Genomic DNA, 16,955 nt, shown 5'->3' with positions numbered 1-16,955 from the left:
ACTTGTACCTACTGTTCTAAGTGGTGTGCTGTGGGCAGTGGGAGAAAGAGGCAGAGGGTGGGGAGGAACGGAGCTTTACAACAGATCCCTGGTAATCGATTCTGTACCTGTGATATGATAAAGCAGGAAAGGGAGACAGAGTCCAGCAGGGAGCCCTCAAAAGGAGTAATACCTGGTACATTTAATACTTACGGGTCCAACCAGGACTTTTAAAACATGCGACAGTGATGGAGAGAAGGGACGTGTGTAAAGAAGTGGCCCATGGCCTCTCTCCAAGGTTCAGGACAAATTCCCCACGAGGCTGTGTCTGGAGAGCGACCTGGGCCAAAGGGCGGCTTGAGCCTTTGGACAAGGGGCTGTGGGCCAGAGGGCTCTGTGCCTGGAAGCTCTGCTGACAAAACTGGTCCTCTGTCCGCTGCAGCTGGGAGTCCAGAATGTGGGTGAGAAGTGAACGTGGCAAAAGGGCTGAGGACAGTCCCTCGGGGAGAGTCCACTTTCCAGCAGCCACCTGCAGGACGCGGTTCCCTTCTTCCCTTCCCCACCCCCCCACATGTGCACAGTGGGCCCCATAACTAGGCAAGGCACTCAGACATTCAGTGTTGAATAGCAAGTTCTCGGGCAACAAGGTTCAGTGGCGAATGTGCTGGCCTGTGCACCTATTAGGAACGGCTTTGATTTTTAGAATCCCTCACGAATGTGGAGGCTCGGAGGTGGGAAGGGCTAGTTAAAAAGGAGCAAGATACACAGGGAGGGAGGCACCGGGCCACCAGGAAGGCTTTCCCAAAGTCTAGAAGAGGTGACATTCCCCAAACTTCCCACCGCCCAACCTAACTTACAGAGGACAAAAGTACCAGGATGGAGGCCGCCCGCCGTCACCTGGTGCTGCAGATTCAAGGCGGACTTCTCCAGGCGGAAGCCAAAACACCACTGACGGGGCTGAAAGAGAGGATCCTCTCCCGGGTAGCAGCCTGGGCGAGACCATCTTAGGGGTCTCTTTCGACTCAGGCGTTCTACATCTACATCCTCCTCCTCCTCAGCTTGGATCCTCCAGGCGAGAGCTCATTTTACCAGCTCACTCTACCGGCCGTGTAAACTCTGAGTAAGACTGTCTCTAGGCCGCCTTCCTTTGAACGCTTCTCCATTCCCAGAACACATTCACAGATACATGAGGCAATTTGGTCTAGAAATTTAATTAGACACGGTCTATTACAGTAGAGATTCTGAACAAAGTAAAAATAGTTCAAGCTTTTATTTGCCCTGATCTAGCAGATTTCATTTCTCTTAAAATTCCAAAAATGTTTTTTTTTCAAATCCTGTATCTTGATTGACGATTTTAAAAACAGAGAGCCAAAGACCTGAGTCTACTTTTTAAGAAACTCAATCACATTTATGGGAAATTTATTTGGTGCACGTCTCTTTTTTTCATTTCCACTCAGATAAACGAGATGGCTTTACAGGTAGGGCTGCCATCAGCTCCTATTTCTCTACCTCACATTGTCAAATTAAAGATCAGTAATCCCAAATAAGAACCCAACACCCAAGACAGGAAGAAGGAATGAGTGAATGGCCTTGACTCCATATTCAAATGTCCTCTTCACTAGTCCCTACTGTTCTTTCCACTTCTCCAACCGCCCCACACATATGAAGTCTAACTTATCACAGAAAATGGCAACCCTTCTATAAGCAGAGTATTTGTGAAATTTAATTGCATAAATTTTGATGAAAATTAATTTAGAAGGGCCCACACTGTCACGTGGCTTTAAAGACAACAATCTAGTTAAATCTAAACATAGTTTTAATTTTTGTAGAATAAATTATAAAACCACTAACCAACAGATGTTCTCACAGAGGTTTTTCGTACAGGACTCTGGAGAGCCTCACCTTTCCGCTCCATCCAGAAGGCAGTGAAATATCATGGAAAAGATGCTGGATTGAGAATCTTTAAACCTCAGTTTCCTCATCTGTCACAGATAGCCGTTGTGACCTTCCACATTATTATTTTTACCTCAAGTTCTTTCTATCTGCTTCCGAGTTTTGCTTACTCGCTGGACTACCTAAAGACACAGTTTATACCATGTAGGTGCCTGATGTGTTTCTGATTCCACTCTGGACAAGGAGCGGAGCGCGGTGATGTAAGCATGAGCAATCTCCGCGGCTATAAGCCCAGCTCCCCTCCACCCTGGCGCTGGCATCTGTGGAAGAAGGGGGCGGGTAACTGCTCAGAGGAAGAAGGGGCCTCTACTAGATCTGGGAGAGGGCTGTGCCTCAGACCTGCCGCAGTCTGCAAAAGCAGCGAGGCACACCGCCCAAAGGTTACTGTACAGTACTGTTCAATTGTTAGTTTGGGCCTTTTTCAATGGTTTTCTTTCCATTTTTATTCATTCAGCAAACATGAAGCTCCTACTATGCACGTAAGAGATGCTCAGTAAATGTTAGATGAAGGGAAAATACTCAGGCATTCAGAAGTCCCTTCAGCACTCTAAGAAACATATATAAATCTTCATGTGCTCCCCTTCTCCATTCTTGGACCGACTTCTGCTCACGTCACAGGCCACTAAACGCTGTCGTGAACAAGTCTTTAAGCACGTTGTGACATGGTCTGTACCCAATGCAAACGTCCGTTTCACTTAAGAGGTAACAAGTCTTCGGCCTGAAACTACCTCAGTGGGTCTTCAGCTTCATGTGAGGATATGCCACAGTGATAATGCCTGCGACAGAGGACAAAAGACCTCCAAGTCCAATGACACCAGGATTGGACTTATAGATCCCCAACTGGTGCAAAGGGTTCAGGATGTCACACAAGTTCTTCACCGTGTCCAGGAACAAAGGAGGGTGCTTCCTCAGAGATCGGAATAAGAGGAGGAGAAAGGACTGGAGCCATTCTGTTTCCTCATCGGCCACGCTGCACCCTGGGTCCTGGGATGGTGTCTTCTCCCGCTTTGCTCTATTATGTGCAACCTGCTCCATCTGCAGGGCGATTTCATACAGATCCCTGACCAGGCTCAGCAGGAGAGAATAGTAGTAGTGGCGTGCGGCCCACACACGCCATTTCTCTTTGTTAATGCTGGACGTGAGCCCTACGCTCCTCACCCAGAGGACGGTGTCACAGATGAAATACAGCACACGGTTCAGGTTGGCGAGTGTCAGGCATAAGCGGGGCACCAGGTCCGTGGCGTGCATGCTCTGCTCAGTGGCCTGCACAGCGTGGACCACGTTGCCTAGTCTGAACCCTGCAAGGAGAAGCCACAACAGTTGATGGTTACTTAACGAACGTGCAACAGGAAGGCAGGGTCCCTGCATCAGGGTGAGAGGCCAGCACTGGTTTTTTTAAACAACAGTCGGTCATCTGAGAGTCAGTCTTTGCTCAGGAAAGGAGAAGGGCTGGACAGTATGTTAAGGACACCGAAAATGATCCTGGCAGGCAGGAAAGACAGTGGTCCTTTAAATGGATCGCCTCCCTTCCAGTGAGTACTTCACACTGCCTTACAATGTACTTCAGGGAAGGTCAATCACGAGTGTGGACTGTCACGTTTGACTATTACCAGCTACACTTCTTTAGGGGGACGGTAGGTACTCTGATAACATGAACTCCAGATGCAACATTCTTCTGGGCTGCCTGATGCCTTACATTTTATTTACTTCCCAGACAAAAGTCTGCTTTGCAGAAAACGCCATGATCAATTTGCCATTTCTCTGGTCCAAACCCCTTTTGCCTCCCTACTGTCAAGAAGACAAAGTAAAGATGGTAGAATTTAGTGGCTAGGACAACTAATAATGTTGTCGTATGTGACTCCTCGTTGAATTAAATCAACCATTGCAAAGCATGTCCTTATCTGAGCATGTAATTCAATTAATTGGGTATGTATCAATGAAATATTTATTGAGCAGCTACTCGGAATGAGTTACATAGTCCTAAACATTACGGAGGATACGAAAGAAGTACATTCCTTAAAGGATTATATCTTAGACTCAGCCAAAGCTCAGAAGTAGCTACCCTCAGGAAACTTACAATCTCAGAAGAATGTTTGCTATTCTTTTATCAAAAATAACACAAAACAGAGTATGTAATGAATACTCCTGGGTTCCAGTTCTGGCTCTTGCACTAACTGACTGAGTGACCTTGGGTAAGTCCTTTCTGAACTTCAAAGACTAGTGACCTCGAAAGGGCCTTTGAGCTCCTATATTCTAAAGAATCTGAGAACTTCTAATCTTGGCCTTCAAAGCCATCCAGAAAAGCTCACCTTAGTCTTCCCATTTCGCTTGACCACTCAGTCTTCTCTCTGTCAAACTAGGTTTCTCACTGATCCTCCAATACAATGGTTTGCTCGTAACAGTTCTGAGCCTTCACTAGAGGAAAACCATCCTTCAAGAACACCCTCCTTCCTTCTCTCATGAGGCATACTTCAAGTTCCACCTCCTCCCAAACACCTTTCTTTTCCTCTACCACGTATTTGGCACTAAACCTTGTGTCACTCTTTACACCACGTGACCTGAGTTCTCCCCTACAGCTCAGAACTCTGCCTCTGTGAAGTACGTTCTGATTTCTACATTCCAACGCCTCTGCTCACCTACTCTAGCAACATCTGGCTCTCCTCAAACAACGAGGAGTCAGGTGCCCAATGGTTATCAGAAGGATGGGATTCCCCAGTATGATTTAGTATTCAAGTGAATTAAAAGGAGTATAAAACACTGGCTTCATTTTTTGCCATTAACATGAAACCGTGGCACAAATGGTCTAAGAAAGTGTATCCGTTCGTTTCCTCTAGCAATCCCTCAAAAGAAGAAACGGAAAGGGCAGGGGGTCCAGGATACCACTATTCTGTTCTTCTAGAGAATACAAAGGGCTCCCAGCAGCCAGGAGCTCAGGTCAAGGGCTACCGAAACCTTTTGTGATTCTAAGAACTAAAGGTGAGCTAACACAATGTGCGTCCTACGGGTTACGATTAAACAGAGAGATGGTGTAGCGCCAACTGTGAACATAGGAGGGTGAATGGTCGGCAGCCAAACAGTCAATGTTTTGGCCTGTTGTTCCATGAGGGCAGACTTCCTGGTCAACTGCCTCAACAAACTGGACTGACTGGAAAGGATTTTGTGAATTACAGAGCCTGAGGATCTAAACCAGGAGCCACGTCCCTCAAGAGCCAGGCTACTTACATTTACGGCCAGTGCTCACACTGGACTCCAATTTCTTGAGCTTCATTACCACCTTCTCTTTGCCAGCTTGAGGCTCTAACAAATAGCTAAGCAACATGCATGTGTACTGAGTGGCTCTGAAATGGAAAAGAAAATGAGAATAATTCACAAACCAAATGAAACTTGATTCATGAAGTACGGGAAGGAGAAACATGCCTCGGTAAAGGCAAGGTTTCCAAGACCATATCTCATGTAAGCTGTTCTTACTAGAGCAAAATTCTGCAACAGTCACCCTACAGGGCCAAAGGGGAGAGCACATGATGGAAATGCAACACAAAGGTAATGGCAGAGAACTTGGCGGTAATCCAGAGCTCAGTCCCTCGGAAGGCCTTCTGCTGGCACAGAGAAGCGGGTACTGCCAAAGTGGTAAACTGCACAGAAACTTCCCTCATGCTAAGTATGCCAAGATCCATAGTCTTCATTTTCTCCAGTGCACAATGATTTCTCAGATTTCTAAAACGCACGTTTTTACCATATACCCTGTTTCCGTGAAAATAAGACCGAGCCGGACAATCAGCTCTAATGCGTCTTTTGGAGCAAAAATTAATATAAGACGCATTAGAGCTGATTGTCCGGCTCGGTCTTATTTTCAAGGAAAACAGAGTCATTAATCAAGTTGATATGACGGGAGACACATTCAAATCAGAAGCAAATGAAAAATCCACGGTTTAAACACTTTAATTTTTTTTAAGGACCAAATACACACTAATACATAAATAAACATATATATTTTTCTTTCAAAACTAATTAGTATATTACATAAAATACATATTTACATAAAAAACATAAAATATGTTTTATATGTTTAATAAAACTAAATATTCAATAAAATGATTATTGCCATGACTACAAATAATGCTTTACTAACATCTACAACATGGGAAATTTTATATCCCATAATCAAACACCTAAATGCATTTGGCAGTCTATTTAATAAAGTAGGTGCCTGTTTCCTACTGTCCTGTATCTGCATTTGAATCCCTTTTATGCTATAAATATTACATTTGTGGGGAAGAAACTTTCCTCTACCCTCAAGGTTCTTTCTGCTGGCCTAATAATTAAATCTACATGAGATAAATTAACAAGAGAAAAATGACCAGTTAGGTTAGTGCAAAAGTAACTGCGGTTTAAAAGGTTAAAAATTGCAAAAACCACAATTACTTCTGCACCAACCTAATACATACATACATATGAGAAGCCCATATCCATGAGTCAGAGACATGAGAGGTTCAGAGACAGAAAGGGAAACTGAGGTATAGATGACATTCTGAGCTAAGGATGAGGTAAGGCACCTTGGAGCTTCAGGGGGGAGGAAGGCCATTCGCAGGAAGGTAAGAGCAGATGTTCAGTAACCAGAAGTTTGCCTTACTCTACAGACAGGTCATAAAAAGTTATTTCTGGTGGTGACACCCATTATGGGCAAGGCCCCTAATTTAGATTCTTCTAGGTAGTTAAAAGAGGGCAGAAGTTTCTCTTGAACCCACAGGGTCTCAGTTGCCTTTAGCTCAAAATAATCCACATATCACAGAGGTACATCTTGGGGTGACTTGTTCTGAACCCCTACACTCTCAATTAAAATGTAGCACATTTTCCAAAATGGTGCCCTTGTTACTGGGGATGAAGTTAAAAAGGAAACAATCACCTCCCCCCGGCCCCACCTTAAAGTATGCTTCCTGGCTAGCGGGCACCAGCTGGTTATGCCAACAAATCGCCCTTTCTCAGGTTTGGTCTAATAAGAGACACGTGTCCCAAAATAAGGCATTATTTTATAAATGCCAGCTTGTTCACAGAAGGTACAGATCACCAAAGCGATTGGGAAATGAATACTAGAGATTTCAGATCTTGCTGGATAAGTATATCCTAAAAAATTATTTTATTAACCAACGTCGTTGATAAACCTTGCAGGGTACATTCTGAGTCCACTGGAAATGTAGGCTTCTACTTCAGGGAAGTTTGTATACATAAATTCTTTCAAATTAATTAGTTTGGATAATAAATGAATTAAAAGGTAGTTTGGCTTGGTAATTAAAAGAGGTGGGCACTGGAGTCAACTGTGAAAATTTAAATCTCTCAGCTCTGCCACTTACTACCTACTGTGTTTCCCCGAAAATAAGACCTAGCCGGGCAATCAGCTCTAATGCGTCTTTTGAAGCAAAAATTAATATAAGACCCGGTCTTATTTTACTATAATATAAGACCGGGTCTTGTATAATATAATATAATATAATATAATATAATATAATATAATATAATATAAGACCGGGTCTGATGTGATGTGATACAATATGATAAATATAATATAAGACAATACAATACCGGGTCTTACATCAATTTTTGCTGCAAAAGACCCATTAGAGCTGACTGCCCAGCTAGGTCTTATTTTCGGGGAAACACGGTATGAACCCTCCGCTTCAGCTTGTCCAACTGTGAAATGGGGATGATTTATCCTCATAGCATTGTGATGAGGGTTAAATGAGTTAAGAGGTGCGACCCACTGAGAACAGGATCTGGCCTGAAGTCTGCCGCCCAGTCTCACTGCTGGGGCTGTTCTCATCGGGCTGTTTGCATTAGCACTTACACACTCAGAAGACGAGGAAAAGCTGTTCAACAAAACAGCGACTGTAGCTCATCTTTTTTGTTATGGATCAAGAATCAACCAGATTTCTTTTTAAAAAAGCATCACCAACGAATTAGCATTAAATCCACAATCTCTTTAATATTTTTGATACCAAAGCGTGTACCTCCAGCTGTTAGTTCTGAGGCTCTCCATGCTTGCATTTTGTTTTCCAGTTCACAAAACTCATGCTACAGTACCTCACTGAGGTAGACAGAACAATAAAGGAAGATAAAGAAGATAACTAAAATTCCTGTTTCTCCATAAGCCCATCATGGGATATTTGAAGCCACAACCAAGGGGTTGGTTCCCTGCCACAAATGCCAACCCAAACTGTCTTCTCAAAATAAATTCCTCGGAAGCACACTGAGCAGAGAAGCCAGTCTTCCCCAGGTTAGGGGAGGAAACTCGTTACCCAGACGCGGCCTCTCCGCCCAGCCCCACTGAATTCAGGGTGAGGGGAGCTCGAGTCCAACTCCCTCCGGGAGCCGGGAGACTCCTCCCTGCTTCCGTCCACTGGGCTGCTCCCTCCTTCTCGGGGTGGGGAGACCCAGGACCCAAGTGCGGTCGGGGGAGGGGGAGAGGTGGAGGCCGCTGGCACCCGAGTCACCTGAAGAGCCGGTCCCGGCCCTGGGTCTGGTTGAGGAAACGGGTGAAGGCGTCCATGGCGTCCAGTCCAAGGCCAAGTGTCGCCCCGGCCTCGGACGCGAGTCCTCAGGGGCGCCGTGGGGTCCCCGCAGGAGGCTCAGCCACCCGCGGCGGCCCACACGGAGTCTCCCCGCCTGGGGCCGGGGCACCTTGGGAAGAGCTATTTGGAGACTTCCGGCGAGGGCCGGAAGTTGTGGTTACTAGGGCGACACCAAGCCGCAGGCCCAGGTGAGTGAAACCTCTGCTTCCGCTCTGCGGTGCTTCGGCTCCCCACTTGCCCCGGGACTCCCCTCCACATCCAGGGTCTCTTAGAGAGGGCTGTGAGGGTGCCCGTCTCCCCAGCCTCAGGCGTTCCGGGGACGCCCCGCGCCACCCCGCAGCCCGCGGCTCCCCAGGTGGAATCCCCAACGGAGCTTCCCCTGAGATTTTGCTGGGGGACTGCGGGGCCTAATCATTTCCCAGATCTGTGCCTCTGTACCTCCAACAACACCAGTCCCAACTCCGGGGAAAGACATGGTCGGAGCAGAGATAAGCAAATTCGTGGAGTGTCCTTCTAGCATGAGAGCCAGGAACAGTGAGGGAATTTTCTATTGGGATTATTGAACACTGAACGAAGATCGCTACTTAAGGAAATCCTACAAGGGACGTGAACAAAGTGAGGGCAAAAATTGATTACAGTGAAATTGCACCACTGAACCTTCCTTCTGTGGGGCTTGAAGACATGGAACCTTACCCATTCCTTAGCAGTGATTTTATAAAATGTATCCCCTGTAATTATAAAACAAGGTCACCTATTTTTGTAATCTTTATTCCCTTGTTCCGGCCTGCCCCTAACATTTGCTGGCACTGGAGTAGGAGTACAACATGGAAACCCAAATACCACATGTTTAAATATTTAAAAGTTTTAAATCAAAGTGACAAATTGTTAAATATGTTCTGTTCTCCTACCTTGACAAATATATTTTCATAATGATCTAGAAGTCCAGTCTCACATTCAGGATTCTTGGGCCTTTTGGAATACCTGGAAACACATCTGGAATATGGGACTGTGGGGAGAGCTGGCCTCCAGTCCTTTCCTACCCACCTTCTCTTCCTATTTCTGGCTCCCATCCACATCACTGAGAGGGGCCTTGCATACGGTGTGTGGATACTCCAAGCCACATCCAAGTTCTCCTGCAAACAGCTAGGCCTTGGCCACTTTTCAGGTCTAATGCTACACACTAGCAGCGGGGTCTGCCCTCAGGAGAAAGCTGGGAAAGAGGCTCTTGCAGGCCCTGTCATCATTTGGACGGGAAATAACCTGAAACTAATATTGCATGTTAACTGTAATTGAAATTAAAAAAAAAAATTTAAATGTACCCGATGTTCCACATTAAATACTTTTAAACTGTAATTTTTGAACGCTTTTTTAAAATTTGTAAGTTTGAGTTTCATAAAGTACAGATTATTTTTCTTTAAGATTTAAACTTTATGCACACACACACACAGTGAGGCTGAAAAGTTGTAACTATTTTTGTAAATATTTCATTATTTTGATTTTGTGGATTTTTTTTCTTTGTCAATTTTTTTCAAGTCACAAACATTTCTGTAGGTCCCTGAAAAATCTCCTAGGTTCTGTGCACTGTGCCTGCAGGACTCCTGGGTGGCCTCAGCGGGAATAGAGAGAACGGAATAAATTAGGCAGCAATTACTGGAGGTGGTTGAACTGCCTGTGATTGGAGGTGAGAGAAAGGAAAGGCAGGAGTCATGAGCACAGCCATTTACAGAGACGGAAGAACCAGGGGAAGACGTAGTTGTAGGAGAATGGGTGAATTCTATTTGGGACAGAAAGACAGCTGCTCTCCTCTCGGAGGTGAAGAAAAGCAACAAAAATGCGGATTCCTTTCTTCCCATCATAGCACACGCCATCTTGGGCTGGCCTGGAAAATGTGCATAGTCAATACCTGTCTCTGCTGATGTCCTTACTCAAATGAAGAGCAATGTGGTAACAATCCTGTAAGAAATAAGGAGAGTGCCCGTCTCTAGGATCAATAGTCCCCATAGGCTATTGTGCTAGAGAAGATGATACACTGTGTTCTAGTTACTTCCCCAAAGCAACGTTGCTTACTTCTTTTGTCAGCTTTTCGGAGTTTCACAGATGTTCCCAGAGCTGCCCTCTGTGATGTCATCCCCCGTTGGAAGTCGCGCCCAGAAGATGAGGCTGCCCATGTTTACACAAAAGGGGCTACTGGAGGTGCCATCCCCGACAGAGAAGGACTGGTCTAAGGATGACGACGAGGATTATGTCTTCAGGGATCCAGACCGGGAGCGGGACTCCCTGCCTCAGCCTTATCGGATGATCAACAAGCTGGTGAACCTTCTGTTTGACAGGGCGTGGGAAGTTATTGAGGAGAGGGACACGCTGAGGCAAGCGGAGCTCAGCCGGACCCAGCCCACCACCTACCCTCCGGTTATGGAAAGCAAGGTATGGAGCAGCTGCCCAGGACGCCCCGTTCCTCAGTGGGGGTTAATAAATGAAAACCCCCTAAGCCAGGGAAGGGCTTCCCACTAGGGAGCTTCACTCAGTAAGACAGATGCATTTTTGAAAGATTATAGGCAGGTTGATGTTGATTAAAATGGATCTAGTCATTGCCTGGGGAACCGGGTGTTCTGGTTAATTAAAGATTTTATAGTCAGCAGTTATTTAAAAATCTTTCTGAATGTAGTAGTCACTCTCTTGCTCGATGGTTGAGAATCTACCAGTGCCTCAGCTACAGCTCTTCCCACGGTGTTCTAGACGCATAAAGTACAGGGGATGGGACCACCTGTCCACTCATCACAAGACCCATGGTCACGCTTAGTGTGGTGAAGTTCCACTTATTCTCCACCTCTTTGTTTTCTCTGGCCCCTTTCCCGAGTGGAATGCTGTGACTTTCTTGATACTTTCTTGATTGTTGCAAATGGCAAGATATTTAGGTAAGTCCTACGTTTGGGGATGATATTTTCTCTAAGAAGGGCACACATCCCTCTTTGAAACATTATATTATGTGCAGACGGTAACAGCTGAAAATCATTCCTTTTTTGTTTTTTGTTTTTACAGCTCAACCAAATGCCAAACTGTATGGCTATTTGCCAAGACTACGTGTTTATTGGAGGAGCCAAAGGATTCTCCATCTATAATCTGTACAATGCCAAACGGATATACGTTTGGGATAAACTTAAGCTTGATGTCACTTCCATCTGGACCACAGATCTGGGGAGTGAAATACTTGTTGTTCCTGTGGATGAGATGGGTACTTGCTCTTCATCTTCCTTTTAGCCTAGTTTACATGTACCTGTACACTGTTGTTCAATCTCATCTCCGTCCCAGGTGTGGGCGGGGCCAGACATGGAGAGTCTCCCTGTAGTAACTAACCAGGCACCATTCCAACAGTTCACAGATTTGGCCTATTTAACCCTCCCAACAGCCGTGGGAGGTAAGTATGAGTTATTATTCCTGTTTTCCACAGAAGGCAATTTGAGGTAATGTGGAAAGTAAGTGGCATAGACAGGATTCGAACCAGGGAGTGTGGACCCAGAGTGCACACCCTGCAGTCCTGCCATTCACATAAAGCAGCGCTTGCTTTTTGCCCTCAGCCTGAGGACAAACCAGGCCCTCCTGGGGACTATAGAACAGAGAATTATAGACCATGTCCTGGAGGACACTGTGTCTGCGGGCGAGTGACAGGACCTGACTGGCATTTTAGGAGGGGCACACTGGTATGAGTTTGGAAAAGTCAAAACGAGAGGCAGAGAGACCAGGAAGAACTGTATTCATTGAGGACAGAAATTATGAAGGTCTGAACCCAGGCAGGGGCTGTTCAGATGGAAAGAGAAAGCGTGTCATGGTTACGGAAGATGGTAACATTCGCGGAAGTGAGGTGAGGGACAGAAGGGAATTCTTTGTACCAGTTTTGCAAGTTTTCTGTAAGTCTAAAATTAGTTCAAAATAAAAATCTTTAGAAATGAAAAGGAACATGTAATAGAAAAGCTTGGTGAGTGGTGGAATATGTGTATGGGGTGGGGAAGTAAGTGAAGTAACGGGGGGAAGTAAAGAAGTAACGGGGTCGCTGGGGAGCCACTCCTTGGGAGCCGTTTGAGGAGAATGAGGCTTCAGGGGACTGTGAGCGGAAGAATTCCATCTGAGCGCGCAGAGCTTTGAGGCACCTGGAGTGGGAACGTTGCTACTTGGGAAGAGGTGGGTCTGAAGGCAGGATGGCTCTGCATTCTAGCTGGTTGGTTTCAGGTCTGAGTGACACTCAGTGGGATGATTGGAGGACAGAGGCTGGTTGTCCCAGCACATTCATGGTCGTGGAGCAGATATCCCATGAAGATTTACTGGGTTGAGTTAGACTCTCATCCATAGTGGGCAGGATGCGTTTGCAAGGTCTGTATTATGGGTGGACGGGCGGATTCTGAGTGTCTGGGAGGTGCCTAAACAACGGTAAGAAGTCATGGTGGGTGGTGACCCTCTCCTGGAGCCCTCAGATTACATGGGAATTAGAATGACAGAATGACTTATTAAATCAACAAAATTAACAGTATGAGGAGCCTGTCAGGGGTTGAGAGATGAGGCACGTAGAAGGGTGAGATCTGAGCCTTTCCCTCACAGAATCTATGAACTCACTCGAAGAATACAAAATGCCCACAGGAAACAGATGGATAACAATGCGAGGTGGTATGAAGTAGACCGAGGTCAAGGAGAAGAGGGTAGGGCCAGGGCAGGGCCAGGGTAGGCAGAGAGGACCCAGGAAGGAGAACAACCTGAACATTTCAAGTGCAGGGTGGAGGAAGCCAGGGAGACCATGTCATCACGGCAGTGGAGGGGCCAGGGAGGAGGCCTAAGAATGCAGGAGCTTATGATGGCAACTTCAGAGAGTCCAACAGAAAATTCCAGTTCTTCTTTGGCTCACTTGTCTGTCTTACAGTCTTACTTATTTGTCTGTTTCAGGTATCGTTAGACTGTTGTATTTTTATAAGGGTGGTCTTTTCCTCATCAAAGCCATCAACGAAGTGGTAAGTTCCCATAGCTGGGCCAAAAAAATCGAGTTTCCTGTTAATATGGGGGCGATGACAGCTGTCCCAGGATCGTAAGAAATAGAGACCTCCCTGGTCAGAGGGCCTCCTCCAGAATAGTCAACTGCAGAGTACATGCTGAATGCCTTCTCTTGTCAAGAGAAGAAAATGACTAGGGAACTCCAGTCCAGACTAAGCACCAGACCAACAAGTCTGATTGCTACTTATTGGTCCCCAAATGTTCCAGGCTGCTTCACATCCTGTTCCTTCCGCCTCGAGTGTTCTCCTTGTCTCCCTACCTTCTATGTGTGCGTCTTCAGTTTCTCTCCTTCCTCAAGACCAGCTCAAATATCTCCTTCTCTGAGATACTTTCCCTGATGTACCCAAGGAGCTGGTCTCTCCCTCTTTTCTGCCATTGCCACACAGAACAGAATTTCTATCATAATGTTTTCACCACCCTCCATACTTATTTGTTCAGTGACTGCTTCTTCCCCTGGCTCTAAGTTCCCCGAGGGCAGGGGACGTCTTATTCACCTGTGTATCCCTGGTTCCTAGCACACTGCCTGCAAATACTGTAGGTTATCAGAACATGGTTGGTTTTTTGTTTTTTTTTTTAAATTAATGAATCCAAAAAAGAGAGGGTATTGCTCAGAGTAGATGTTTAATTGCATTTGTCTTGTAAAAATATTATTGATGGGCCCCAAAGCAATGTGGTGGGGAAAAGAAAGTGTTTTCAACAAGTGTTGCTAGAATGCTGGATTAAAAAAAGGGAGGAAATAAACCTCAATCCTACTTCACACCATATATAAAAATTAATTTGAGATGGATTATAGACCTAAATGTAAAGCCTAAAACATTATCCTTCTTGAAGTAAACACAGGAAAATATTTTTTTCAACCTTGGGGCAGGCAGAGATCTCTTAGGACATAAAAAGCACTCACCATAAAAGAAAAAACTGGCACTGGATTTCATCAAAATTAAAAACTTCTGTTCTGCAAGACACTGTTAAAAGAATAAAAAGATAAGCCATAGATGGAGAAAATAATTGTAAATCACATACCTGATAAAGGACCAGTACCCAGAATATATGAAGAACTCTCCAAATTCAAAATTAAAAAATAAGGAAACAACCCATTTTTTTTAAATGAGCAGAGGACTTGAGAAGAAAGGATAATTCACCAAAAAATGGATAACGAAAGGGACGTAAGATGTTCAACCTCATTAGTCATCAGAGAGCTACAAATCAAAATCACCAGCTATCACTGCACGCCTATTAGGAGGCCTAAACTGAAAAGACTGACCATCCAAGTGTTGGCAGAGCTGTGGAACCGCTGAACTCCGATACACCACTGCTGGTAAAGCGCAATGGTACAACCACTTTGGCAGTTTTCTAAATAGTTAAACGTGCACCTACATATGACCCAGCCATTCCGCTTCTAGGTAGGCACCCAGGAGAAATGAAAGCCTATCTCCTTACAAAGACCTGCACAGGAATATTCACAGCAGCTCAGTCTGTAATGGCCGAGAACTGGAAACCACTCGATGTCCACCAACAAGTAAACGGTAAGCGAATCGTGCTACATCCATTCAAGGACTACTGCCCAACAATAAAAAGGAACACACAGAACAACACGGATGAATCTCAGAATAATTACACTGAGTGAAGGAAGTCAGACGAAATAGAATGCATACTGTATGATTCCATTTCTGTAAAATTCTAGAAAATACAATCTAGTGATAGGAAACCTCGGTCTTTGCCTGGGGTGAGGTGGAGGAAGGATTACAAAGGGACAGGAGGAAACTTTGGGGGTGATGGTTATGTTCACTGTCTTGCTTGTGATGATGGTTTCAAGCGATAGACATATGTCCAAACTTATCGAACTGTACATTTAAACGTGTGCGGTTTAGTTTATGTCATTGTACCACTAGTAAAGCTGCTAAAATTTTTTAAAACTTCTGCGCATCAAAAGATGCTATTAGAGTTCATTCGGCATCAGGGGTGAACAGCAGACCCTAGCGAGCCCTGAGATACCCCACCGCCGCCCCACCTAGTGACCCTCACACCCCAGCACCACAACCCTGGGCAAGAAGGCCCTGCCCACACCCACACCACCCCCGGGAGGAGCGACACCTGCCAGTGGGGCAAGGAGGTCATGGCAGCAAAGGTTTAGGGAAGTCAGAAGGCTCCATGAGAACAACAGATACGGTTCTATCCAGGATAGAAGAGACTGCCATGGAGAGTAACGCCAGGAATAATGCCGCCTGTGTGCAGGGACCCTGCTGGCACCCACCCCCCGCCCCGGTGTTCCAACCCTCCTAAGCGGGGTGAGGAGATGGAGGGGCTGACAAGCAGGGCACAGAACAGGGTAGACCAGTGAGACAGAAACTGTGTGGGGGGGGTGAGGGGAATGCCAAAGCCTGGAGAAGCCAGCAGGGAAGAGGAGAAGCAAAATCAAGGAGATGAGACCCCAGGTCAGCAGTCACCTCCACGCTGGATCCCCACGACTCAATGACCAACACAAAAGCACAGAAAACCTAAGCCACAAAATGGCCAAGGGATGAAAGCAGCCGAGAATTCCACTGAAAAGCCATCATCCTCTGAGGCTGACCCCCTGAACCATCTCCCGGTCTGTCATCCAACAGGAAATGAATGTGAAATTCCAGCAGTAAGAAGTGAATGTAAGACGAGCAGAGGACGTAAAGTGCTTGTTTTTTGTTTTGTTTTGTTTTGTTTGTTTTTCAGTTTTCCAGATAACTAGAACTATGGGCATTATCTGGTTTTTATTTTTACCTAAAGATGTCTCTTTTTGGTAATACCAAATGGGTTTTTTAAAAAGCCTTGTTTTCCTCAATCCAGCTTTAAAGTTTTTTTCAATTGTTTTAAATCTTGCCAAGTTGAGATTTTTTAACCTTATTTTTAATTTGTAATAAAACATTACATACAACTCGACTTTTTTCCCAAAAAAGTCAACAAAAGCAAGTATCTGTTAATAAAGTTCTTAATAGTAATAATTTATAATTATTTCCAATAATAATTATTATTGTAACGATACTATTATGAAAATGAAAATGCAAGCCACAGACAGACTGGGAGAAAATATCTGCAATGTATATATCTTTTAAAGTATATCCAGAATATATAAAGAACTCCAAATCAATAATAAAAAGACAACCCAATAAAAAATCAGCAAAAGAATTGCACTATTTTACGAAAGAAGATATACAAATAACTGATTTTTAGAAGTGCCTAATGTCATTAGTTAACAGAAAGATGCACATTAAAATCACAATGAGACACCACTGCACACCTGTTACAGTGCTTAAAATGAAAAAGAAGCATCAAATACTCATGAGCTACGCAGCAACACAAACTTTCATATTTGGCTGTACGAGCGTAAAATGGTGCAACCACTTTGAAAAATGGGTAGTTCCTTATAAAGTTCAATTAATTGCCCATGAATTCCAT

The 16,955-nt window shown here is 45.0% G+C and overlaps 2 protein-coding genes across 10 annotated transcripts in view; one reads left to right on the top strand and one right to left on the bottom strand.

Annotated features, from left to right (window-relative positions):
- Positions 1-1,365: 1,365 nt before the first annotated feature.
- Positions 1,366-10,586, bottom strand: PEX11A (peroxisomal biogenesis factor 11 alpha). 4 transcript variants are annotated; one of them, XM_033100226.1, is made up of 4 exons: positions 8,418-8,548; positions 7,935-8,011; positions 5,155-5,270; positions 1,366-3,230 (listed from the first exon to the last, which is right to left on the bottom strand). In XM_033100226.1, exons 2-4 carry the CDS (start codon positions 7,961-7,963, stop codon positions 2,662-2,664), a joined length of 714 nt encoding a protein of 237 aa, XP_032956117.1. In that variant the 5' UTR covers positions 7,964-8,011; positions 8,418-8,548; the 3' UTR covers positions 1,366-2,661. The 4 variants fall into 4 exon arrangements, with proteins under 4 accessions (XP_032956117.1, XP_032956118.1, XP_032956116.1 ...); XM_033100227.1 differs by lacking the exons at positions 7,935-8,011; positions 8,418-8,548 and adding an exon at positions 10,563-10,586; XM_033100225.1 differs by lacking the exon at positions 7,935-8,011 and having other exon boundaries at positions 8,418-8,556.
- The window catches only part of WDR93 (WD repeat domain 93), a 35,048-nt gene continuing 26,649 nt past the window's right edge, over positions 8,557-16,955 (top strand). For all 6 annotated transcript variants that reach the window (XR_004422359.1, XM_033100219.1, XM_033100221.1 and 3 more), the window contains exons 1-4: positions 8,557-8,683; positions 10,575-10,919; positions 11,535-11,727; positions 13,425-13,489. Coding sequence is in view for 5 of the 6 variants with exons in the window: in XM_033100219.1 (XP_032956110.1) it covers positions 10,593-10,919; positions 11,535-11,727; positions 13,425-13,489 (585 nt within the window). In the remaining variant the exon portion in view is untranslated. The remainder of the gene's footprint in view (positions 8,684-10,574; positions 10,920-11,534; positions 11,728-13,424; positions 13,490-16,955) is intronic.

The sequence above is a fragment of the Rhinolophus ferrumequinum genome, chromosome 28 (genome assembly GCF_004115265.2).
Source record: "Rhinolophus ferrumequinum isolate MPI-CBG mRhiFer1 chromosome 28, mRhiFer1_v1.p, whole genome shotgun sequence".
Classification (NCBI taxonomy): Eukaryota; Metazoa; Chordata; class Mammalia; order Chiroptera; family Rhinolophidae; genus Rhinolophus; species Rhinolophus ferrumequinum.
This window is presented reverse-complemented; position numbering and strand designations above follow the sequence as displayed.

Coding starts and splice junctions, on each gene's coding strand:
- PEX11A (XM_033100225.1), bottom strand. CDS start 8,473: ATGGACGCCTTCACCCGTTTCCTCAACCAGACCCAGGGCCGGGACCGG. Junction 5,271..8,417: donor GGCCGGGACCGGCTCTTCAG/GTGACTCGGGTG, acceptor TTTCCATTTCAG/AGCCACTCAGTACACATGCA. Junction 3,231..5,154: donor TGTGAGCACTGGCCGTAAAT/GTAAGTAGCCTG, acceptor TTCTCCTTGCAG/GGTTCAGACTAGGCAACGTG.